This window comes from Podarcis gaigeae, assembly GCF_964106915.1.
Source record: "Podarcis gaigeae genome assembly, chromosome: 9".
Taxonomy (NCBI): Eukaryota; Metazoa; Chordata; class Lepidosauria; order Squamata; family Lacertidae; genus Podarcis; species Podarcis gaigeae.
The window spans coordinates 23166999-23192010 of NC_139685.1; the positions used below are offsets into that span (position 1 = coordinate 23166999).

At 42.1% G+C, this 25012-nt stretch overlaps 1 protein-coding gene across 19 annotated transcripts in view; it reads left to right on the forward strand.

Moving 5' to 3' along the window:
- Positions 1 to 25012, forward strand: part of APBB2 (amyloid beta precursor protein binding family B member 2) — a 162038-nt gene that overhangs the window by 86026 nt on the left and 51000 nt on the right. For 12 of the 19 annotated variants that reach the window (XM_083754906.1, XM_083754923.1, XM_083754924.1 and 9 more), the window contains 4 exons: positions 9128 to 9333; positions 14583 to 14645; positions 15069 to 15154; positions 16174 to 16234. In XM_083754906.1, coding sequence (XP_083611032.1) covers positions 9128 to 9333; positions 14583 to 14645; positions 15069 to 15154; positions 16174 to 16234 — 416 coding nt within the window. The remainder of the gene's footprint in view (positions 1 to 9127; positions 9334 to 14582; positions 14646 to 15068; positions 15155 to 16173; positions 16235 to 25012) is intronic. The other 7 variants (XM_083754913.1, XM_083754908.1, XM_083754909.1 and 4 more) reach the window with 1 other exon arrangement.

Genomic DNA, 25012 nt, shown 5'->3' on the forward strand with positions numbered 1-25012 from the left:
TCTCCTCTAAGTAAAACTTAGTTGAATACCACCTACAATTTATTTTGTGGATTCGTTTCTCAGTTGCATCATTGGTTTTATTTCTTGATATTTACTAATAAAGCTACCTTTTTAATTTAAATACTTTAAAGTCCTGTTTTTTGTGCAAGCATGATAAAAACCTCACATGGCCAGATGTTCAAGTATCGCTGTGTGGACCTAGCAGTTTGAAAGCATACCAGCTCGAGTAGATAAATAGGTACCGCAACGGCGGGAAGGTAAACAGCATTTCTGTGAGCTCTGGCCCTCACCACGGTGTTCTGTGCACCAGAAGTGGTTTAGCCATGCTGGCCACATGACCTGGAAATGCTGTCTGCGGGCAAAGGCTGGCTCCCTCAACCTGAAAGCGGAGATGAGCGCCACACCCCATAGTCGCCTTTGACTGGACTTAACCTTCCAGAGGTCCTTTACCTTTACCTACCTGTGTTGGGATGACCATTCACCCAGCAAAGCATCCGGGGGGACAAAGGTGGGGATACTCCCAAGCTCTAAAGCAGAGCCTTTTGTACACTCTCTCTTCCCAAGGCCAATTCCTTTCTACCTCTGAGTAGGAAACAGTAATATGCTTTTTCCTCTGATAAATCCCAGAGGAGATTTTTTTTCAGAATTTGCAAAGCCCTGTGCAAAAGGTCTCGCAAATAAGTTCCTAATCCCCTTAATTTTTGTAAAGAAAACATGGGTTTGATCCATCACTTGTAGGAACACAGGAAGTTGTCAGAGCTCCAGTTCAGTATTGCTTATACAATGGTACCTGGGGTTACATACGCTTCAGGTTACAGACGCTTCTGGTTACAGACTCCGCCAACCCAGAAATAGTACCTCGGGTTAAGAACTTTGCTTCAGGTTGGGAACAGAAATTGTGCTCCGGCGGCGCGGCGGCAGCGGGAGGCCCCATTAGCTAAAGTGGTACCTCAGGTTAAGAACAGTTTCAGGTTAAGAACGGACCTTCAGAACAAATTAAGTTATTAACCCGAGGTACCACAGTACCAGGGGAACCTCTCTGTCTGGCACTTGGGACTCTCCCCAGGACACCTCTGACCTCCCCTGCTCAACGCAACCTCAAGTGCTTTTCCTTCTGCATGTGTCCTTGAACTGTGAAAATGTCTGTTGCATGCCTGGGTTAGATGTGTGTGTGCGCGTGCGTGTTTGCGCGCGTGCATGTAAATCTATGGTTTTTGCATGGCTAGAATGTCACCCACTGTATAAAAAGGTAAGAACTGCATCTGTTGCTCTGGCCCTGTCCATCACTTTCATGCGGCCCTCGAAAGGTAACGTATGATAGAATATGGCCCTCGGACTGGAAGAGGTTCCCTTCCCCTGATCTATACTGACTCAGAATGATACAGGTTCGACTAATACATTTCTGTGTGTGAAAAAGTAAGACTTTTTGAGCACATAAATACAATATTGTCCAATGAAGGAGCACTTTTGCTACTGTTGCTGAATCAATTATCATTCTAAAAGTCATTGGTTTTAGCTGTTTTTGGAACAGCTTAGTTCCTGAATGTTTTGACTCCCGAACACAGCAAACCCGGAAGTGACTGTTCCGGTTTGCGAACTATTTTTGGAAGCCGAACGTCCAATGGGGCTTCTGGAGCTTCCAATTGGCTGCAGGAGCTTCTTGCAGCCAATCAGAAGCCGCGCTTTGGTTTTCAAAGGTTTAGGAATTCGAACGGATTTCTGAAACGGATTCTGTTTGATTTCCAAGGTACTGCTGTATATAAATAGTGTTATCTGTGGAGCAAAACTTGTTGCAGATGGCAAAGGAAGGTTTTTGAAAGAGTTCTTGACATGAACCGCAGTAGCCTTTTTAAAAAGTGTAGTGCTCGATGCCACCTGGTGGACAGCAAACAAAAGACAAGTTTGAAAATAATTGTTGGAAAAAGGAAATGCTCATGTTGCAGGTTCTTGAATGATCTGTGGAGTCATTTCTGATTTCCCCCCTTTTTATTAATGTAATCCATAGAAACATAGAAAGTACAGAATGTAACACATAATAAAGTTCAGGACATAAATAAAACTTGAGTGAAGACACAGCAAAAATCACTCAATAATCTCTACCAAGTATAGTTGAAAAAACAAATATTGCTATAGTTTTAAATGTTACTACTGCAAAAACAGACAACTGTGAGTTCTACAAAGTAGCATTATGGGGATTTTTTTCACTCCAGAGATTAATGAATACGGTTGCTAATTAAACTGTGCTCAGATGCTAGTTACAGATAGGTAGCTGTGTTGGTCTGCCATAGTCAAAACAAAAAAATTCCTTCCAGTAGCACCTTAAAGACCAACTAAGTTAGTTCTTGGTATGAGCTTTCGTGTGCATGCACACTTCTTCAGATACACACACGAAAGCTCATACCAAGAACTAACTTAGTTGGTCTTTAAGGTGCTACTGGAAGGAATTTTTTTGTTTTGTGCTCAAATGCTCATTAAATTACATACAGTGGAACCTCGGGTTGCAAACGTAATCTGTGCGAGAGGCAGGTTCGCAATCCGCAGCACTGCATCTGCACATGTGGGTCGCTATACAGCGCTTCTGCGCATGCGCTAAGCACGATTTAGTGCTTCTGCGCATCCGAAACCCAGAAGTAACCAGTTCCGGGTTCGGCATGGTGCGCAACCCAAAAACGCGTAACCTGAAGCACTTGTAACCCGAGGTACCACTGTACAACTAAATACAGTGGTACCTTGGGTTACATACGCTTCAGGTTACATACGCTTCAGGTTACAGACTCCGCTAACCCAGAAATAGTACCTCGGGTTAAGAACTTTGCTTCAGGATGAGAACAGAAATCGTGCTCCGGCGGCAGCAGGAGGCCCCATTAGCTAAAGTGGTTCTTCAGGTTAAGAACAGTTTTAGGTTAAGAACAGACCTCCAGAACGAATTAAGTACTTAACCCGAGGTACCACTGTATATGTATATTTGTTATAGCGCAGAGGCTAGACTTAGACTGAGTTCTCACAAGCATAAAATAAGATGGTAAACCTGTGTATCTGAAGAAGTGTGCATGCACACGAAAGCTCATACCAAGAACTGACTTAGTTGGTCTTTAAGGTGCTACTGGAAGGAATTTTTTTTGTTCTGTGTATGGACTGTACCACTGTAGACCCCAGCTAGGGGCTCACAGAATGGAACACTTTTCCTCCCTCAGTGTCATGCACAGAGAAAACTAGGTGTGCTAGAAATCTTCTCCCTGCCATTGGATTTTCCATGTGGAGTTGTTGTTGTTGTTGTTGTTGTTATGTGCATTGACATGATAAAGCCCAGATTCAGATTTACAGCTTCATGTGACCTCTCTTCACACCTTCTCACCTTCTATGCTTAGTGTATCGAGGGAGGAAGGCTCCCCCCATTCTGCTTGTGGAGGACGACATCTCAGACGTCTGATTTGAAGTGTCATGAAAAGGCAGCACACTGATAACGATTATATTTTTTCCTAATTAATATTATAACTTTTTGTAGTCAGTGAGTTGGCTTGCAGCGTCTGGCTTGCAGTGTCATACTTTGAAAAACAAAATGAAGAATTGACTGCTCTTAGTATATTGTGAAACTTGTAAAACTTGTATAAATAAAGTAAAATAGGAATTAAAGGTGCATGCGCGCAGCTAAGCATATACTATGCCTGTGTGCGTGCGCACGGCAGATATTGTTTTCTAGAATTATTGTGGATTGGGAAATACTAATTGAAGGGAAGGGACAACAGACAGTGCAAATATCTCCCATCAATCACCACCCGCTAGTATGGATGGGAAACATCAAGATAGATTTTGGAGGCATTAAAAATGCTGAACGCCCTGGTGTGAACTCAGCCTCTCTCTCAGATTTAGCTTCCTATTTATAATAGGGTGACAATGTTTTTATGTGAAACACAGCACTCTAAAACAACATATGCAGACACATCATCTTATAAAGTAGGTTCTCTAACTTTACATGAAGAACTTTAATTAAGTTGCCTTCAGTTCAGTTTGATGTCTAAACTTCCATAGGTTTCATTGAGCTGGCTCTTAACTGTTGGAACTAGATTTTTTCCCTCTTTTTCCTTTTTTGAACCATCGTTGGACTTCTTGAAGGGTTTTTTTGCAAGGAAGAGGATCCTGTTGTCTTGACAACCAGTTGCACGCTGTGAAGGAGGACTGTTCCAAATGGCCAGCTTTTGGCTGTTTATATCTCAGTTTCTTGTTGAGTAATGCTGCCAAAATTAGACATGCTTGTTTGGCTTGCGATGCAGTTATTTGTCCTGTCGAATGTTGCTTTTCACCACATTTTAATTTTAGGGCGGCACTCAGGTTTCTTGCCATGAGTTTTTGAAGGACCTATCTGCTGACTGTCATTGTGAACTATGAGGATAGGTTGTGCTGCTGCAACACATGCAGAGTAGTGGAAACATTTTTTAAATAAAATTGTTTGGCGTTGAACTGTGATAATCACTTGCATGCAAAGTATGGACATTTGCAAAAGTGGAGTTACAATCTACAGCTGTTACGTAGCCGCTTCATTTGAATCCTATTTGAAACAACACATCAAGATTCTTCTGTTTATATTTTAAATCTGTGTGCTCCCTTCGTGACTGCGTGTATCTCTTTGGGCCTGTTATGTCTCCCTAGAGCTACTGAGTTTTATTTATGTCCAGAACTTTGTTATGTGTTAAATGCACATAATTGGGGGGGGGTCATAGGAAAGAAACAAGCTCAAAAGGGGGCCACAGTTGGAAAAAATGTTGGAAACACTGTTCTGTATCTATTCTGTATCACCTGTGGCTGTCTTAGAATATTCGGGGGAGGGGCATATGTCCCCCAGTTGGGAAACACTGATATAGAAAATAGAGGTTCTCACTCTAGAACAATTGACTGAGTTTTGCCCCTCTTTTGTAGGAATGAGCTATTGCAACTTCCATGCTTTTTATAAATGTAATTTGTAGGATATCGTGGTGGTGAGAAACCTCCTTAAACCAAGGTTTAATTGTATGCCTTCTAATTTTAGACACTATAGTATGCATAGTTATATTCCTTTGCACTCAGTATTACATTATCCTTTCCTTTCTTGTATTCCTACTGTAATAATATTTTATATAAGCAACGTGATTCTCTGCTGCCTTGAACCATGGAAGAATATACAGTACAGTGGTACCTCGGGTCAAGTACTTAATTCGTTCCGGAGGTCCATTCTTAACCTGAAACTGTTCTTAACCTGAAGCACCACTTTAGCTAATGGGGCCTCCTGCTGCTGCCGCGCCGCCGGAGCATGATTTCTGTTCTCATCCTGAAGCAAAGTTCTTAACCCAAGGTACTATTTCTGGGTTAGCGGAGTCTGTAGCCTGAGGCATCTGTAACCTGAAGCGTATGTAACCCGAGGTACCACTTTACAATACTGATAAATGTTATATAAGGAACAGTGATGTCAATTCGCTAAGAAAAAACAGAGATACCTAAACCCGTTTTTGTTGTTGCATCTATGAGACTCTTTCTGTTTTGTGACTGTTGACCTTGTAAAACAGCCTTGGGGTGCCTGCCATACTAGAAAAGATATCTTCATGAAGTTGCAGAATAATGGAAGAGAAAATTGGCTCCATTTTACTGCACTTTCAGGTCAGTCGTGCCATACGGAGATACTGCTGCCTCCTGCAATTTTTATCTCTGTCTAATTGAATTGAGGCCAAGCAATGATTCATGTTATGGTACTTTTTGATTTGCTATCTTTTTCCTTTGGAGAAAAAGCAGTAAAAGAAAAACTGTTAAAATTGTACTATTATTCCAAACACTAATGACCACCAAATTCAATGTATTGTTTATGGCACTGTCAAGTTGTAGTAGCAGTTGATTTCCATCTTGTTTTAGGAAGTCGTCGTAATATTTTAGTACAGTGCAGTAAAACCATCACAACTTGAAACACAAATTGAATTCCCAAATTTGCTTTCATCACCTTGCCAAATTCAGCATCTGAATTGGAGCATATCATATGGAATGGAGTTTATTGTAGCAATAAATCAGCTCTGTGGTAGACTGTGACAGCTGGAGGAGAGAGTTATAAAACAGCAATATATTATTTTACTCAGATTTTACTGCACCTTACATTTTTTCCCCAAACTCATCCCTAACCCTCTAACCAAGCGTATGCCCTGTGGTTCTAAATACTGTTATGTTGAAACAAGAAAAATATTGCAACAGAAACCGTATTTAGAACCATAGGGCAAAAATGATGCTTGGGCCACATTCTGTCATCTTTCATGATGATGATTTAAGGCTGGGTTGGAGAGCCTATGGCCCTCAAGATTATGTTGGATTCCATCTCCAGGCAGCCTTGGGAAGCACCATCAATGGTCAAGGATGATGGAAGCTGAAGTCCAGCAATATCTGGGCTCCAACTCGTCGTCCAAGGACTGCATGTGGCCCTCAATGCATTTTTGGCAGCCCTTGGCAACATTTGACCACATACACACAACCCCACATAAGCGAGGCGCTGGCAGAGCCCTCATGCCTCCTTCCCAAAAGCCTGTTTAGTGCTTTCCCAGCTTTGGGAAGGAGGTCGGAGGTCGGAGGCCTCCAAGACACTGCCAGAGCCTTGTGCCCCCTTCCTGTTTCTGCAGCCAGTTGGAAGCCGCAGAAGCCCAGTCAGACGTTCGGCTTCCAAAATAGTTCGCAAACCGGAACAGTCACTTTTAGGTTTGTGATGTTCGGGAGCCAAAACGTTTGGGAACTAAGCTGTTCAATTTCCAAGGTATGACTGTATGACAAAAAGGCATTCCAGGGTGGATCTGCTTCACTTTTGAAATAGAGATCTGGCTCCTCAGCTGTCCTCTCAGGGGCCGTGGAATTGCAGCCTAAATAAATACATTTTGTTAATAACCATAATACTGTTTTGCTATTACCACGTGTGTTGTTATGGTCCCCACATTTCAATATTAATTAAGATAGAGACTTCATAGGCTACACTTGTAGAAAGCCACTCACCTGGTCGCCTATGGTAAATACCGTAATAATCACCTCCAGGCAACCAGGCCGTGAAACCAGTCTGATGCTGGCTCTGTCCTCAAGACCTAAGTAAACCAGACTTGGTTTTCAGAGGAAAGGGAGGAACTAGCCGGAAGGCAGAATCATCAGGCTCATTCTGACTAGTGTGGTATAAGTATAACATCAGATTCACACTAGTCAGAATCTTATATCTTATACATTCTGACTAGTGTGAATCTGATGTTCATGGCCAACAAGATATAGTGAATTCTTATTGTTTATGACTTCCCTGGGCTTCCCATAAACATCTTTGTTCACTTGCAAGCTGCTATTTGGAGCAAAACTGACAGTATATGAATTCTGGGGTGCTTTACATAGTCTTTCTAGCAAGTGAAGCAAAATTCTTTCTCATTAAAGAACAACATTTTCAAGGAAACCCTGGATAATACAACACTTCAGTGCTCAGAAGGCTTTCGTTCAGTTTAGCAATTGAGGATTTCTGTGACTTATGGAAATAATGGGTCCATGAAATGTTTATCCTAATTCAGAAAGGGCCTTTATATTTCTGTCCATTTCATTCAGAAGGCTTGCAGATTATGTTGTCTTGTGATATACAGCAATCTATAGCTGCCTGAATTAATAGAAAGATATTATTTCTCAGTGTGATTCCTATAAACATTTTTTCTCTATGTATAATAATAATAATTATAGTTGATATCCAATTAAGTCCTACTCAGAGTAGATCCATTGAAATTAATTGACTTGTCCATTGAGTATGATTAATGCTGTATATCACTCAGTATATTTGTAATTAGTCTCAGAAGCAACTAGAGCGGAATGAAGTGCTACACACTTTAATAAGCAGACATATAATGTTTATAGTACACGATAGTCTTGTTATATTTAAAAGAAAAGTATTCAGAGAATTGGACACAAGCCTTAAAATTCTATTTAATAAATTTCTTTTTAATTTGGTGAGGCTCCTCACTTAAAATATTCTCTTGTCTTAATTGCAGGGGTTTCTGTAATCATCTTGCAGTGTGTATTCTTTTGCTTGTTTAGTTATATTGTCCTTATTGAAGATCTTACTGAAATCTGTTTTGCTTTTTTGTTTCCAAGTCAAAACACTGCTGGAGGCTTCTAAACTTCAAAGACATTCATATTTGGTTCTCTAACTTTTACGGCATACTATGCTGTAGTCATGAATAATTACATGTAATTTTCCTTTCATCTTTTGTTGGTTGCTTGGCTTGGAAGAAGTGGCTCATTGTGATCAGCATTGTACATTTTTGCCTTTGTGTACATACCATGATTTGAATTCCAGCTACTACCACCAAAGGCCTTTTCCTGCAAAAGGTTCTGCGTCTGCAGTACTGTACTGTATTAAGGGGAGGAATGTTTCACGGCAAACAATCAAGGGTGCTTAGAAACTGGCTTGTTTCCAGAAACAATTTTCCCATTTCACCTTTTAAAATAGACAGTGTATGTATAGAATAATTAAAACCTTTCATTCTCGGCGGATCTTCATTGTTGGCTTAGGTTTATGAAGCACATCTGAAAGCTATGTACAACGTAATAAGGAGCCTTGCAAGTCACGTGGCAGAATCTCAATCAGTACACAAAAGTTAGCGTGATTCTGGCAGCCTTAATGCCAGTAATAGGTTATTATTCAAGTTACTGCATGACCCGACATGTTCTGGGTATTAGAAAATAATCTTCAGTAAAAAATCAAATCAAATGGTTAAGTGTGTTAGTCATTACAAGAGATTCTGGCTTCTTTGTGGACTCCTTTGTCTGTTTGTAGGTCCATTATACCTGAATACCCCTGGAATACAGGAAGCTGCTGTAGGCCAAGTTAGATCATTGGTCTATCCCAGCATTGTCTACACCAAGCGTGGACAACCATGTTTTTGTCCCGGGCCACATATGCTCAGGGATAATTGTTTGGGGGCCCCAAGCCAGTGACTGCTGTCTTGTTGTCTTCAGAAGCAAAATTGTGTCTTACAGATACCTTTTTCTTTAACCTTGCTTCACCGATGACAGAACTGTAGTGTTTCTGCAACACTTTTGGGGTTTGGGGGTTTTTTGAACTTGTTTCACATGTTAACAGTGTTTTGGGTTTTTTTGTTCCCTGCAGATATATGGAGCGATCACTCATTTCAGACAGATCCTGACTTGCCTCCAGGCTGGAAAAAGATCAGTGACATAGCGGGCGTCTATTATTGGCACATACCGACAGGAACAACCCAATGGGAACGTCCCATATCCATACCATCAGAACTTCAAGGCTCAAGAAAAGGCTCCCTTAGTTCGATCACACCATCTCCCACTCCAGAAACAGAGGTAACATTTGTTTGTCTGCTTTGAGTCATAGCTGTCAACCGTCCCTTATTTGGTGGGAAACTCCCTTATCCCAGCGCTGTGTTCCGCTGCTGTCCCTTATTGATAATGTCCCTTAAATTTCCCAGGTTTCAAAGGAGCAGCTCCTCTCCCTGCAACCCTCCCTGCCGGCCAGGGAGGAGGGAGGCTCCAACTGTGTTGCTTGGTTGCCCAGCCCGCCCCCCTCCAGCCTCCTCTCACCAGCCTCGGCCCCCAGGAGCCCCTCCCCGCCGGGACTGGTGGGAGCCTCGGGCTCTTCTGCCACCATCCTCCTCGCGGCCGCCGAACTGAGCTTTTCTGCCTGGGGCCTGCCCGCCACCGCTGCTCCCACTAGGCCGTACTGTGGCTGTGCCACCGAAGGACCCAGATGAGATGGGCAGCCTGGCGCGGCCTATGAATTGCTGAGGAGCCTTGAGAGGAGAGTGAGGGCAACCATAGAGAAAGCAGTTCAGAGAGAGGAGGCGGAGGCGCAGGCAGGTCTTCCAAGGGCTAATCATAGAGGGGGAAAGTGGAGGAAGGACCGCAAGCGCTTCTCCCATAGATTTGTAGTGGTAGACTAGCATAGATGTTCTGATCTGTGGGTTTACTTCGGGCGCTATCCCCCCCCCTTCCTCCCATCCCGCCTGATGGAACTGAGAGCTGCAGATGGAGCACGAGAGAAAAGATACAGAACTGCAGCAGCATCTTCGTAGCTTGGACTTGGTTTTGCGCGAAAAGTGGTTGCTGCTTGTAGTTATTTAATTGCAGTGTTTCATCAGCTGGTATCTTGAGCAGCAACCTCTGGAAACGAAGGGCTGAAAACCGGTGCTGCTCTCCAAAATTATCTGGTCCCTTTTAACTTCGCATTTCAGCTGGTTGACTAAAATCCCTTATTTTGGCTGCTGATCCCCTATTTTCGAGGCTGCTGCTCCCTTATTTTCAAATCTGTAAGTTGACAGCTATGCTTTGAGTCTGTGGACAGGTGGGGAGCCATTTTAAACAGGTTAACTTAAAAAAAAGAAAAAAGACTTTTGATACAACAGAAACCAAAAATATTAGCATATCTTTCCTCTTGCTTCATGCAAACTAGTGGCTGCTGCAGCTGTGCCAGTTAGTTGCTTTAATCCTGCATGGGATTGCCACTTCTCCATATTACTGCTACGTACACAGCAAATAGAGGAGTGTTGCAATCCACATGGATTAGAGCCAAACTAAATGGTGGATCAGCTGGTCCACATTGACACTTGTCTTGCGTTCAGCGGTACATCAAAAAGAAAAGTGGAATTTGTTAGGCCTGCAGAGAAGCCTCTGAAGAGAATCACCGGAAGCAAGAAGAAGCCCTAATAATCTCACAAAGCTGTTCCTCCAGAGCAATGCTTCATACTACGAAGGTAGCATACGGCTGCATTGAGCTTAAGGACTTGTCATACCAGTATAAGTGGACCTGATGGGTTGGGAAGTGCTAGAAGTGATCTAGATTGCCAAGAGGATCAGAGCAGCCATTCGTTGCTATTGCACACAGGAGAAGCTGTGCCATGGCGAAGCAGTTTGCAGTGACAACTGCACAACAAATGAAAAGTTGTAGATATCAACCCTTATAGTCTTTGAGAGAAGCTACGAACTCCCCGCCCCCAATCCCCAAGTGTGCTTCCCCGCAAAGCATTAAAAAGTGGTCTGTCTTTTTCAGCTCAGTTGTGCAATGAATATCTGCTAGGAAAAGTTCAATTGCAGATCTAGATCTCTAGTGTGTAGACCCCAGAATTGTTGCTTTTGTCTCAAATACAGTTTTTAAGTTACTGCCATTTTCGTTTAACACGTGGGTGGGGACTCTCAGTACATTAACCTCATTAATCTGAACTTTTGATTTTTTTCGTATGCCATGCTAAAGAGCAGAAACTGCCGTTCTTTTCAAATCTGTTTTAAATGTTAGTGTAAAACTTCTTACTAGTAGAAGGAAATGACCCAAAAATCAGGCAGTAAAACACCTAATTGGGCAATATGACACCACAGACCACTTTGAATAAGATGTCCTGGCAGTAGCAATTGTTTGAGCCTGGCAAGTAAAACATAGGGAGGAATCATTTGTTTTTTAGCTGGTTCTGCTTACATCCTCTAGAGTAAAAAATGATTGTCCCTCAGCTAGGGGAAATGAAAACCAATAAATCCAAACACACACAATAGGTACCATCCATAACACATATTCCTCCTTTATATTTGTGTATTTATTATTTATATTTATATCCTGCCTCTCCACACATCAGTATGTGTAGCTTGATGGTTGCCTAGACTCATCAGAGAATATTCTTATTTCCTTTGGCCTTGAGCTCAACCTAAGAATCACATTATTTTCTTTGTGGTAGAATGTGCTGTGCTGTGGTTTTAGAAAAATTAATTAGCTATATATAAATTGCAAAGAAATACTTTGAATAAAAATTGAGTTGATGTTTCCCAATCCACTATGGAAAAATTGTTGGACAGTTTGTGTGTGGATACTGTTAAGTAAAAGGCAGGAGGGGTGAGGTGGACTGCCTCAAGTGACAGATTGTGGAGTAATTTTGAAAGGGCAACAGATTGTCACATACTAAGTTCATTATTATATTTTTACCACCATAGTGGGACATCATTTGGCTTTTCTGCCTTTGGCACCAGGATGTATTGGGCCACCTCAGATAGGAGTATTTAGAATAAAGAATTTCAGATGAGTTCAAATTTACCCTCCTTTAAAAAATATTTTTTTCATATTTACTATTCAGCCCCTGGTATTGATATACTTAGTCTGGGATGAAGATGTTTGAACGTTTTAGCTATCTCAGAAACATGCTTGGGAATGTTTTATAACTGAGCAATTTGTCATTTTGCTTATTATTAGATATAGTCTGTCTCCTATTATTTTCCTTCTGTGCCTTTTCATATGAGGTCTTGCTTTTAAAAGTAGCAATCTGGCCTGAGTGGAAAGCAATTAAGTTTTAATATATTTTCAGTGTAATAATAATGTTATTATTTATACCCTGCCCATCTGGCTGGGTTTCCCCAGCCACTCTAAAAACATGATAAAACATCAAACACAATAAAACATCAGCCATTAAAAACTTCCCTAAACAGGACTGCCTTCAGATGTCTTCTGAAAGTTAGGTGGTTGTTTATTTCCTTGACATCTGATGGGAGGGCATTCCACAGGGTGGGTGCCGCTACCGAGAAGGCCCTCTGCCTGGTTCCCTGTAACCTCAGTTCTCACAGTGAGGGAACCGCCAGAAAGCCCTTGGAGCTGGACCTCGTGTCCGGGCTGAACGATGGGCGTGGAGACGCTCCTTCAGGTATACTGGGCTGAGGCCTTTTAGGGCTTTAAAGGTCAGCGCCAACACTTTGAATTGTGCTCGGAAACATACTGGGAGCCAATGTAGGTCTTTCAGGACCGGTGTTATGTGGTCTTGGCAGCCACTCCCAGTCTAGCTGCCGCATTCTGGATTAGTTGTGGTTTCCGGGGCACCTTCAAAGGTAGCCCCACGTAGAACGCATTACAGTAGTCCAAACCGGAGATAACTAGAGCATGCCCACTCTGGCAAGACAGTCTGCAGGCAGGAAGGGGTTCAGCGGGTTTGGGAAGGCTCCCTCACAGAGGGAAGCATTCACCACCCCGCCGAGTCCATCACTTTTATGAGCCCGGATGGGCAAGGATCAAGGAGACAGGTGGTTGGTTTCACTTGCCCAAAAAGCCTGTCCACATCCTCGGAGGTAACAGATTGTGAGAAGATTTTAAACAAGAAAACTGAATATAGCATTCTGTGCTGTTGTGTGACTTGGGTCCCATCTGCACTATACTTTTAAAACAGTGTCATACCTCATTAAACAGTCATGGCTTCCCCCAAAGAATCATGGGAGTCTTAGTTCATTAAGAGTTCTGAGAGTTGTTAGGAGACCCCTATTGCTATCACAGAACTACAATTCTTAGAGTGGTTTCTCAATCCGTCCCTCTTCCCAGCAGATACTGCATTAAATAGGCCTGTGATCTGAGCCAGCAGGACTCTTAATACAGTGGTACCTTGGTTTGCAACCACTTTGGATTACAACCACATCAAACCCAGAAGTGTGTGTCCCTTTTTTTGGATTACAGCCCATTTATTTATTTATTTATTTATTTATTTATTTATTTATTTATTTACAACCCATTTTTTTGGGAGGCCCCATTGGCGAAAGTGCGCCTTGGGTTACAACCTGTTTTGGTTTACAACCGGACCTCCGGAACGGATCATGGTTGTAAACCCAAGGTACCACTGTACTGTATTTTCTCGCGAAGTCGTGGTGATTTTCACTGCAACAAGAAGCCTGTCTGTATTTTTTATTCCATTGTTCATTTCCCCTCCCTCTCCTTTTTATGTTCCCACTAACATTTGATATTGTCTGTTCTAGCAGCTTGAAAATACTAACTGATCAAACACTGGGAGATGGAAATAGTTTTCTATTCTTTTCTTTTTAATTGATATTTCAGAGTAGGCCAAGACCATCTGGTCAAGCTCCACAATTTGCTTCCTTTCATTCAAATATCCTAATGATAATGTAAGCACATTGTGTGTTGTGTCTGTCTCTAATTCGTATGAACTTTCCCTTGTCCCAGTTCCTTGTCTTGGTAAATAATGTTAGAAGTGGTCCTCACTTCTACTGCTTCCAAATACCTCTGTATTCAGGGCCGGCTCAACAATAAGAGGCAAATAATTCAGGGGCACCTTCTTCCGTTAAGTAAATGCCTTTGAGAGGGATCCAGCCTACAGGTGCACAGGAGCAGTTTAGCAGCTCCAACCAGAAAAGAATAATTTCTGTGTTCCAGGGAATTGGAGAATTGATCTCTGCTGGTTACTGAAGGGATAGGCACAGTTTGTAAAGGAGGTTAGGGCATATAAATCTAAAAACGATAAAATAACATCCCAACCAGCTATTACTTAATGTGCTATTATAATGAGGCATAAGTGCAAATTTGGGGTGGAAAATTTAAATTTATAATTTGCTTGTTCAGCATCAAATGTTGAGCCAGCCCGGATTCTGCAGCAAATTGAATGAGTTGAAACTTGAGGTGACCTGTTCCCTAACCCAACCTGCAAATATCAATGCTAACAACAGTGTTTTTGTGTTCCCCCTCCCTTTTCTTCCTTTCTTCCCTCCCTCCCTCCCTCTCTCCCTCTTTTCTTTCTTTTATTTTTTTATCAATGTGCTTCTTCCTGTGTGAATAATTACATATCTAGAAACAGCCATGGAGTGATTTTGCTGTACTGAATGGGGGAAAGATTAATAGTGACATTTGGAAGGCAAGTATATTGTCAGATTTTAGAACACTTTAATGCTTTTTTAACCTTTAAAAAAAATCATTTTGCATGGCCATGGCTGTATTTATTGTATTTATCCTCCCAAAAATATCACTCATGACATCCAACCAGCCAGAGAGAACAGGAAATTTGGTCTAGCTCCTTAACTTGCTACCTCATTCTGATATTTTTCACGCACAGCGCATTTGTTCAAGTCAGCAGAGCAGATCCTCACCCATAACAGAACCATGCCTGCGCCTAACAAACTGTAGTGTTCAAAATATGTGCATGCCTTTATATACATACATATATATTCGCTAAAAACACGGTGCTGCTGCTTCGCAGGAAGAATATTCTTTGAAAATAAAAGCAAACCCATAGAAGAAATGCCTCACATCCTGTATAACAAGCTGTTTTCCCCTTCAGGATCTCCATGCAGCCACGGTAAATCCAGACCCCAGTTTGAAAGAGTTTGAAGGAGCAACATTGCGCTATGCCTCTTTGAAGCTCAGGTATGAACAGTTTGTCTGTTAATCATTTTTACTCCTCAGTCCTAGATGCATTTGGTCTGACAATAGGTCTCATTGATTTCTAAGGTATTTTCCTTGAAGTAAACGTGTTTTGGATTGCAGCTGTAGATTACTGGTCTCTCTCTTTTTTTTTTTTTTGTAATCCTATTTAAATAACTGGAAAACAGAGCTGGCCAGGCAGAGGGCCTTCTGGGTAGTGGCGCCCGCCCTGTGGAACGCCCCTCCCATCAGATGTCAAGGAAATAAACAACTATCTGACTTTTAGAAGACATCTGAAGGCAGCCCTGTTTAGGGAAGTTTTTAATGTTTAAAGTTTTATCGTGTTTTTAATATTCTGTTGGGAGCTGCCCAGAGTGTCTGGGGAAACCCAGCTAGATGGGCCGGGTATAAATAATACATTATTATTATTATTATTATTATTATTATTATTATTATTATTATTATTATTAAGTCTGGTGCCCACATGCTTTAGCTCCAGGGTCGCCAGCATGGTGCCATCAGTTCCTCCTACGGCACCCATGAAAGGTGTCCCTTAAACATACCCACATTTATTTAAGACACTTATATGCCACTTATTCAGATTTCTATAACACAAATCGTCTTTTAGCTTTGGGAAAGTCTGGAAGGAACCACATTGACTTTTAATGTGTTTCTGGGCTGGTGCTAAAGCCCTATAAAGCCTGGATATGGAGTAACTTCACTATACGCAATGACATACGACAAGGGTGAGGCACTTGTGACCCTCCAAATGTGGGATTCCCAACTCTGAACAGCTCTAGCCAGCACAGACAACAGCTAAGGATGATGGGAGTTGTAGTCCATTAGAATCTGAAGGGCATCTCCAGGCCCTCCTCAAAATCCTGGAGCCTACTATTCTCTGTTCATGTGAATGCAGCCAACGTTTGACAGGTGTCTGCCATTCATCATGCAAAAATATTGTCTTTGAGTTGTCCATTCTATTTGGCCCTAACACTAACAGTAGCATTTCCTCCCCACAACAGAAATGCCCCGCAATGCGATGAAGATGATTCCTGTAGCATCAACAGTGATCCAGAAGCCAAGGTCTGTAAGCAAAATAACGTTGCTGTTTTTTTTTTTTTTTTAAAAAAAGTCACTGATCTAGATGGACAATAAATGCAGTGATCATATTTCAGTTTTAAGACCTGATACCCAAATGCAAATGGAATTATGAAGTAGTTTAGTGAATGGGGGGGTGGGTTATTGGTTTGCTTTCTGTATTTTTTTTAATCTTATATTTTGTTGTTGTTACTGCCCTGGGATCTGCTGATGGAGGGCGGTATACAAATCTAATAAAAAATAAAAACATTCTGCTTAATTGAGAAAAATATTGAAAGCATAACATCAGCGTGACATCTAAAATTTCACAAACCAAATGCAGTAAGTAATTGCAAAGAGCCCTATGCACATTAGGACATATCTAAGGAATCTCACCTGCTTCTGCTAAGGGTAGTTCTCACTCTCCCTACATGTGCAGTGGGGCTTTTCTGTACCCCATTCCTACTGCAGCCCCACCTGAAGCCAAACTGCTCCTAAGGTTGGGATGCTCCATACAGGGAATTGGACTTGTCTCCTTGCAGTTTGTCAATTCTCAGTTGTGGTGTGTGAGAGAGAGCAACTTGGGTGGGGATGCATTGGGAGCGGGGCAGAAAAGTCCCAGTGTGCGTTATGTGTTTACTGCCTTTGGTCCTTTAGCTCCTACCAGCATAATTTTATTTATTTATTTATTAGGGTAGTACTTAGGGACGCGGGTAGCGCTGTGGGTTAAACCACAGAGCCTAGGGCTTGCCGATCAGAAGGTCGGCGGTTCAAATCCCCACGACAGGGTGAGCTCCTGTTGCTCAGTCCCTGCTCCTGCCAACCTAGCAGTTCAAAAGCACGTCAAAGTGCAAGTGGATAAATAGGTACCGCTCCGGTGGGAAGGTAAATGGTGTTTCTGTGTGCTGCTCTGGTTCGCCAGAAGCGGCTTAGTCATGCTGGCCACATGACCCGGAAGCTGTACGCCAGCTCCCTCAGCCAATAAAGCGAGATGAGCGCTGCAACCCCAGAGTTGGCCACGACTGGACCTAATGGTCAGGGGTCCCTTTACCTAGGGTAGTACTTGCAGGACATCTTTGGGAGACGAAACGGCTTAAGGACCCTGCACAAATCTGGAGTGGAGTCCCTAAGGCCTTGTGCATCTCTTTCTGGCAACTCCTGCAGCCAAGTTGGTGCCAGACATATTGCTCTGTTTTCCTTTGATGTACATCAGCGAGGCCAAGAGGGGACTTCTTGTCAGGGCAGCCCAGGGCCTCCCTACACACTGCCCAGGCTTGTGCCCCGTAGAGGTCACTTGGGTGCTACTAACATAGCAAAACCAACACAGGAGGCAGAGGTTATGAGTTACCAGCCTCTGCAGCCACAGCAGGTGTTGCCGTTCTCCAGCTGTTTGGCTTCACCCTGGAGGCACACTCCATTGTCTTTTGTACTTAAAGGTAAAGGGACCCCTGACCATTAGGTCCAGTCGTGGATGATTCTGGGGTTGCAGCTGAGGTAGCCGGTGTACAGCTTCCGGGTCATGTGGTCAGCATGACGAAGCCGCTTCTAGCGAACCAGAGCAGCACATGGAAATGCAGTTTACCTTTCCGCCAGAGCGGTACCTATTTATCTACTTGCACTTTGTGCTTTTGAACTGCTAGGTTGGCAGGAGCAGGGACTGAGCAACAGGAGCTCACCCCATCGCGAGGATTCGAACCCGCGACCTTCTGATCAGCAAGCCGTAGGCTCTGTGGTTTAACCCACAGCACCACCCACATCCCCTTTCATACTTAGGGTATTTCTAATGTTATGGTTGGCAATTCCATGGCTCTTCACAGCTCTCCGAGCTCGTTTTGCGTATTGTTCCTTCCTCCCCTCTGATAAAACTGACCCTGAGGTTAAGATGGCCACAGGTCAGCCAGCCATCTCTGGACCTCTGCAGATCTAAATTGACTTTTAATGGATTTTAACCTGTTTGCCTGGAGGTGAACTGGAGGAGAGGTCAAGACAAGGGAGCCCAGATGTGAGCCTTGGCCTGCCCAACTTTGAGGGCCCAATGGGATACTCCCCACAGCAGCTGGCCAGGCCTGCTGCAGGGGATTTTCTAAAAGCCAAAGACTCTGAGGTTAACCCAGAGGACAGGTTTCTAGTTTGGCCCGATAGAAAAGGGGTGAGCCAGCTTACTCAGGGGAACAGCTTGTGCTCTTATTGTTGGCTTCTGCCATTCTAACCACAGGGCTGACTTCAACTGATCTAGCAGCATGGGCAGAGAAGGGGTGGGTGGGGTGAGGAAGTTCTAGTTAATGTAGGAATTTTAGAGAAAGTGCATTTTTTTGCAAATGGGTGTTGCTGCCACCTTGTGGACATCCTCAAGACATCTTCACAGAATACAAAGACGATTTTACTTTTGAAAAGATCACTTTGCAACCATGCATAAATATTGATGCACAAGAAAAGGAAGAAGAAATTTAGAGCAGGATATAGCTAATTAAATGTTATCCATATTGCTGCAGGATTTGGATTTTAAATCTGATGTAATCCTGTGGGAGGTGGGGTGGGGGAAATTGGAAAGACAAAATCCAAACAGCATCTCTGTCAGATTCAATTTTGGGAGCAGTTTGAGCTTGACATGGGCTGCCAGAGTTAATGCATTTCAGATCTGTGCTTTGGACTGATTCCACATTGGTAGTGGCATTTTGAACAATATGTGCATTATTTTGTTGTACGTTTTCTGTCCTAACGGAATATATAGCCATGTTTGCTCTATTGGCTCCCAAGGCAAACTAAACATTGCTGACTCCAAGACCACAAATGCGGACCTCGCCAAATCCATAGAAGTTACCAGTGTATAACATCAAATATTTTGCCAACCTTTCTGCTTGGACTTGCCCATTGCTGTAGCGTAGCGACATGCAAAACAATTCAAAGTAAATATATGCTTTGGATGCCACCCAAAGCTTCAGTCGTGTGGTGTCTTAATTTTTAGGGAGATTGTTAACACCAGAGTTAGGCTTTCCAGACAACGTTTTGAAGGGAAAAGGCAGAGAAAACATAAGGAGTGGGTTCATAGTGCTGTTTTACAATTGAACATACAATCTTATTAGTGAATTTGAGCATTTGTTGAAGAAGTCTATCAGTACTGCGACACCTTAAGGATAAATAGTGCCAACAAGCTTTCCTAATCCAGAACTCACTTTTTCAGATGCAGATTCCTCTTTAGGTATTGATATTCTTTCATTTTACTTGGCCTATTTATTACCAGACTAGATTGGATCTTTGCCATACTTTAGTGACCCGTCGTTTCATTTTAGAGACTTCAATCTTGCACCAGTTTTGGGTTGTTGTTTTGCAGTTTTTATTTAAGCTGCTGTCAGAAGTCTAATAAAAATATGAGAAGTCTAATATCAGAAGTCTAATAATATGCTGAATAATAATAATAATAACAATAATAATAATAATAATAATAATTATATCCCGCCCTCCCCAGCCGAAGCCAGGCTCAGAGCGGCTAACAACAGTAAAATGATAAAACATTCTAAAATCATTTCATTATAAAATTAATTCGAAACAGAAGTGCAATGATAGCAACAAAAGGATACAATGACACTTAGTACACTTGTTATTAGTTACTGGTTTTTTAAAATCTGAATCCAATGAGACTTTATTGGACCATAACGTGTGGAAAAACTTTATTAAATTGCTAACATGTATGAATATTATCTCCATATATTTTATCCAATTTATGCTGGGTCAGATACTAATGATAAGAGTGTTTTACAGTGGTTGTGCCCACCTGCCTACATGTATTTATGTAAACTATTTGTGATCCAACAGGGGAAAATCCACCATTTGTTAATCTTTGCCTGGCAACTAGGAGGAGATTGTTACTCACTAAAAAAAGTACATATTTACCGTTCGTGGTGCCATAAAATATCTAGCAGTCAGTGTGTGGCAGCTGTGAAAAATGCAGATTTCATGCTAGGGATCATTAGCAAAGGAACTGAAAGTAAAAGACAGAATTAGTAAACATTTTGGCTGAAACATGCATTGTTACAAGTATAAGGGAATTCACGTGGATTTAATGCACATCTTTTGAAGTTGTATAAAAAATAACACATTTTTGGACAGATGTATTGACTATTATACAAACAAATACAGGCAACATTAGGAAGGTAGAGGTAAGGGTTATGCTGGTACATCTTGTGACCTTGTTGTTGACGGTTTGCTGTCTATATGAAATATTGCTGGTAAGTTTGCTAGCAACATCAATAACAGGTTTGAGTGTTGAAGAGTTTGGGCTGCAGTGTGAGTTGTAATGCTTTATTTAAATTGGCCCTCTAAAACATGATTTGGGAAATCTGATATCCCAGTGGATGATTCTGTGAAGGTCTGTAGCTAGTGGTTTTTATTTTAAAAATCTCTTTTTAAAATAAAAATGTTGGTAAATATGAGACATGCTTTTAAATTTAAAAGATGCAGCAAATGCATAGCCTTTTGAAATGTTATATTTAAGAGATCTTTCTGCTTCAATTAACCCAGCTTAATAAATATGTCTGCTGTTATGCACCTTTGGATAGCCCAGTTTTCTGTGTGTGTAAATTCTTGGCTCAGGGCCTGCATTGGGGTTTTTTTTTAAAGCCAGCAACAATAAAATGCCACTTCAGATATCATTCAACCTACAAAACACCTTCATGAAGAGCAGAAAGGAATAGGGGATGTTTCAAAGTCCTTGGAGCATCGCAGTTAAAATGAAGAGGGAATATTACATATTTAACTCCAAGTAGATGCACGCTATTCATGAAAACAAGTTTTTTGTTTCTGTTTTAATAATACCTGCAATACCACTCAAGATTTGGCCCTCTGTGCCATAGCTTCTTTGATTCTGCCTTCCCTTTCATTGTGCAGATGTTTTCTAAACATCTGCTTTGATTCTGTATGGTGGAGGTCATCATCATCATAAATGTTAATTTGTGAACAGAGTCTTCAATGGAAATGGTGAAATGGGAATAAAATAAAATATGTTTGGACCTTTTAGATTAAGTGATTTGGAATTTTATTGAGATAAAAGAGTCCAATGACTTCTCAAAGGTGAGAGGTCCATTTAAATCTGGTCCAATCAAGTAAATTAATACCTTTTTGGTTCTCCACAGAAGTAAAGGATCGCCTCTTCCCTTCCCGCTTCGCTATTTTTCATGTGCAATTTGTTTGACATTTTCTAGTTTTTAATCTCTATATCAGTGCCAGGGGAAGCTGTTCTAAATATTGTTCAGTCTAGCTGGTGTATACGTTTTCTTGCAGTGGGGAAATTGCTTAATCTTCTGCTCCCAGACTGAGGAGTCCTCTAGATTGTGATGCCTGAGTAGTTAATTTTCTGACCTAAATGCAGCTCCTCAGATACATCTGTTCAGCGTTCTGTAATGAAAGGACTTCTTAAATAATGTAATGGCTTGCATAGAGTGTACATATAAGCAACCACCCTTTTCCATGTGAAATAGGAGGGGCGTTTTTCTAAAATATATAGTATTTAGTTGCAAATGGGAGATCAGGACCTACCAAGGACTTTCCAGAGCAGTGGTTGCATGGTAAGGGATGGAAAAAAATGTGTAGATAGCACATTGTTTATGTAACAGTAGTAACCAATATTTCCCATTTATGTAATTCTTCAGAGTGTTCAAAGCATTTTATAAAATTGTAGTCCTTCCAACGCTGGCCACGTGACCCGGAAGTGTCTTCGGACAGCGCTGGCTCCCGGCCTCTTAAGTGAGATGAGCGCACAACCCTAGAGTCGGACACAACTGGCCCGTACGGGCAGGGGTACCTTTACCTTTACCTTAGTCCTTCCAACACCTATAGGTTATCGATGCTGTCCCCATATTATGTAGGACAGCTTCAATAACCTATATTGGTGGTTGGCTGCTAAGGCTGAGAATGCGTTGCTTGCCTAAGGTCCCCTTATAAATTCACGGCAGGTTCAGAGGTGAGATTTGAATTTGTGACTTTGTGGGAAGAAATGCACATCATGACAGACAATTCACAGTAAATAGCACCACTCTGTCTTTTTCTTCCAACTAAATACAGTGGTACCTCGGGTTAAGAACTTAATTCGTTCTGGAGGTCCGTTCTCAACCTGAAACTGTTCTTAATCTGAGGTACCACTTTAGCTAATGGGGCCTCCCGCTGCCGCTGTGTGATTTCTGTTCTCATCCTGAAGCAGAGTTCTTGACACGAGGTGCTATTTCTGGGTTAGCGGAACTTGTTCAGTCTTATTAGTTTTTGCCCCCAAGCTCAAAGCTATCTGGGCAAATGAAAACAAATATTTCTGTCTGGTAGAACTGCATGCAGGATGCTTTACCAGGTAGATAAATAAACATTACCAAGAAATCAAGGGCTTATATCTATATTGCATTACATGGTGCCTAGGGAACAACTTGCACCTTAATATCAGCAAGACAAAGGAGATGGTGTTGGACTTTCGGAGGAAGAGAGGAGAACTAGCCCCACTGTACCTCAGGGAGGGCTGTGTGGAGAGAGTCTCTTCCTTTAAATTCCTAGGAGTTTATCTCAGTGAAGACCTTAGTTGGAAAATAAATACAACCCAGGTGGTTAAGAAAGCCCAACAGAGACTCCACCTCCTCAGAGTCTTGCGGAAGAACAATGTCAATCAACACCTGATGATCTCCTTCTACCAGTCAACAATAGAAAGTGTCCTTTCATACTGCATCACGGTGTGGTACGCTGGTTTGACATCATCTGATAGGTAGCGCCTACAGAGGGTGGTGAATACAGCACAAGATATTATGGGCTGTCCCGTGAATCCGCTGGATGAAATAGCGGAAGAACGTTGCCTCAGGAGAGTGAGGAAAATTCTCAGGGATGATTCACACCCTGGCCGGCACTTTATTGATCTCCTGCCCTCAGGCAGAAGATATAGAAGCATGATTAGTTGCACCAACATGGTAAAGAACAGCTTCTATCTGTGGGCTGTTAGGCTGCAGAATGAAAAGATAACAACAGGGCAACTGACTTTCGGGTTTGGTGGGTATGCATCAGTAAACGAGGGGAATTAAGACTAAGAGAGCTGAGTGGGGGGTGCTCATGTAATCTCACTGTATACAAATTGTACAAGTACAAATTGTACAAGTATTTCAATATATTTCAATGTCAAATAAACATCACCAAGAAATCTAGGGCTTATATCTATATTGCATTGCAGTAATGGTAATGGAAAAAGAAGTTTTGGGAGCGATCATGTGAACCACCCTTATGCCACAGGTAGATGTGTTTTTGATTGCCATTGGCTAAACTGCTTGATCCCAAGGGTCTCCCTTTGTGCCATTGGCTGAGCTGCTTGACTCCTAAAGAAGCAAAGCGCCCCTCCCCCAATGCCTAGGAAAGGAAGGTTGCAGGTGGCCAGTTTAAAAAGTGAAGAACCGCACACAGTGATCTGAAAAAAAAATTGGCCAGATTATCAGCTGCAGGGGTCTATTTTAAATTTAAAATGGAACACTTTAAAGCTAAAACACGAACCTTCAGTTTAGCAGTCCTGGGAATTCCCTAGGCTTGCTAACCATCTGTCTTCAGGTATTCTGGCTCTGAAAATCTTTAGAGGTTTCCCTTCCCACCCCATGGCAGATATATTTATATCTATAGATATAGATAGATAGATATATTGCAAAGCTATGCGACGTGAGCAGACATCTATAGCAGAACTCCAGCTAAAATCACTCAAGGTCCCTGCAGTATTGCTGAATTCATAGTGCTTGCTAGATACTGGCAACAGTATAGCTTGTTAGTCACAGGGGGGCAGCAGTAGTGAAGAATTAAGAATATGCTCCGTATTTTACATGATTCACGACAGTCGTGCAAAATGGATAGATATTTATTATTCTGTAGAAGTCTGGGAACCAAATAGCTCAGTCCTATGATGCCCAAGGAAATGGGGGTGGGGTGGATTCCAGTATTTTAGAACTCTGTTTATTAATGTTATTTTTATTTATTTATTAACATTCATATACCACCTTCTCTCCCAAGATGCTCAAGGTGGTGCGCATTGTTCTGCTCCCCATTTAGCCTCACAGCAACCCTGTGAGTAGGTTAGGCTGAGAGAGAGGAACTGGCCCAAGGTCGCCCAGTGAGCTTCATGACTGAACGGGGATTTGAACCTGTGTCTCCTAGGTCCTAGTCCAACACTCTTAACTGTTACGACACACTGGCTTCTGAATGTACAGTTAGGGATGCTTCTGGTAATACTGACAATGCACAGAGTGTTTACATTTTAAAATACATTATTTTTGTGGATTTTGCTGGTACAGTGGTACCTCAGGTTAAGTATTTAATTCGTTCCAGAGGTCCGTTCTTAACCTGAAACTGTTCTTAACCTGAAGCACCACTTTAGCTAATGGGGCCTCCTGCTGCTGCCACACCGTCAGAGCATGATTTCTGTTCTCATCCTGAAGCAAAGTTCTTAACCCGAGGTAATATTTCTGGGTTAGTGCAGTCTGTGACCTGAAGCGTATGTAACCTGAGGTACCACTGTATATTGGAACCGGTCAATATGTTGGAAAATCTACACATCTAAATAAAATTGACCTCTTAAGGGTGTAATTCACATCTTCACTGGGCTGTGTGGCAGCAGCTGCCACCGGCAGTGACAGTGTAGGCATCTCAGCTGGGCAAATCCGCCGTCATGCCTTGTTGCTAACATGTCGCAGCAGTGAAACACCACTAAGATTCCTACAACCAACACACCTTCCTGTCAGGAGCTGGGGGGCGGGATGGCAGATCCTTCCCTCTCGAATAAAGACA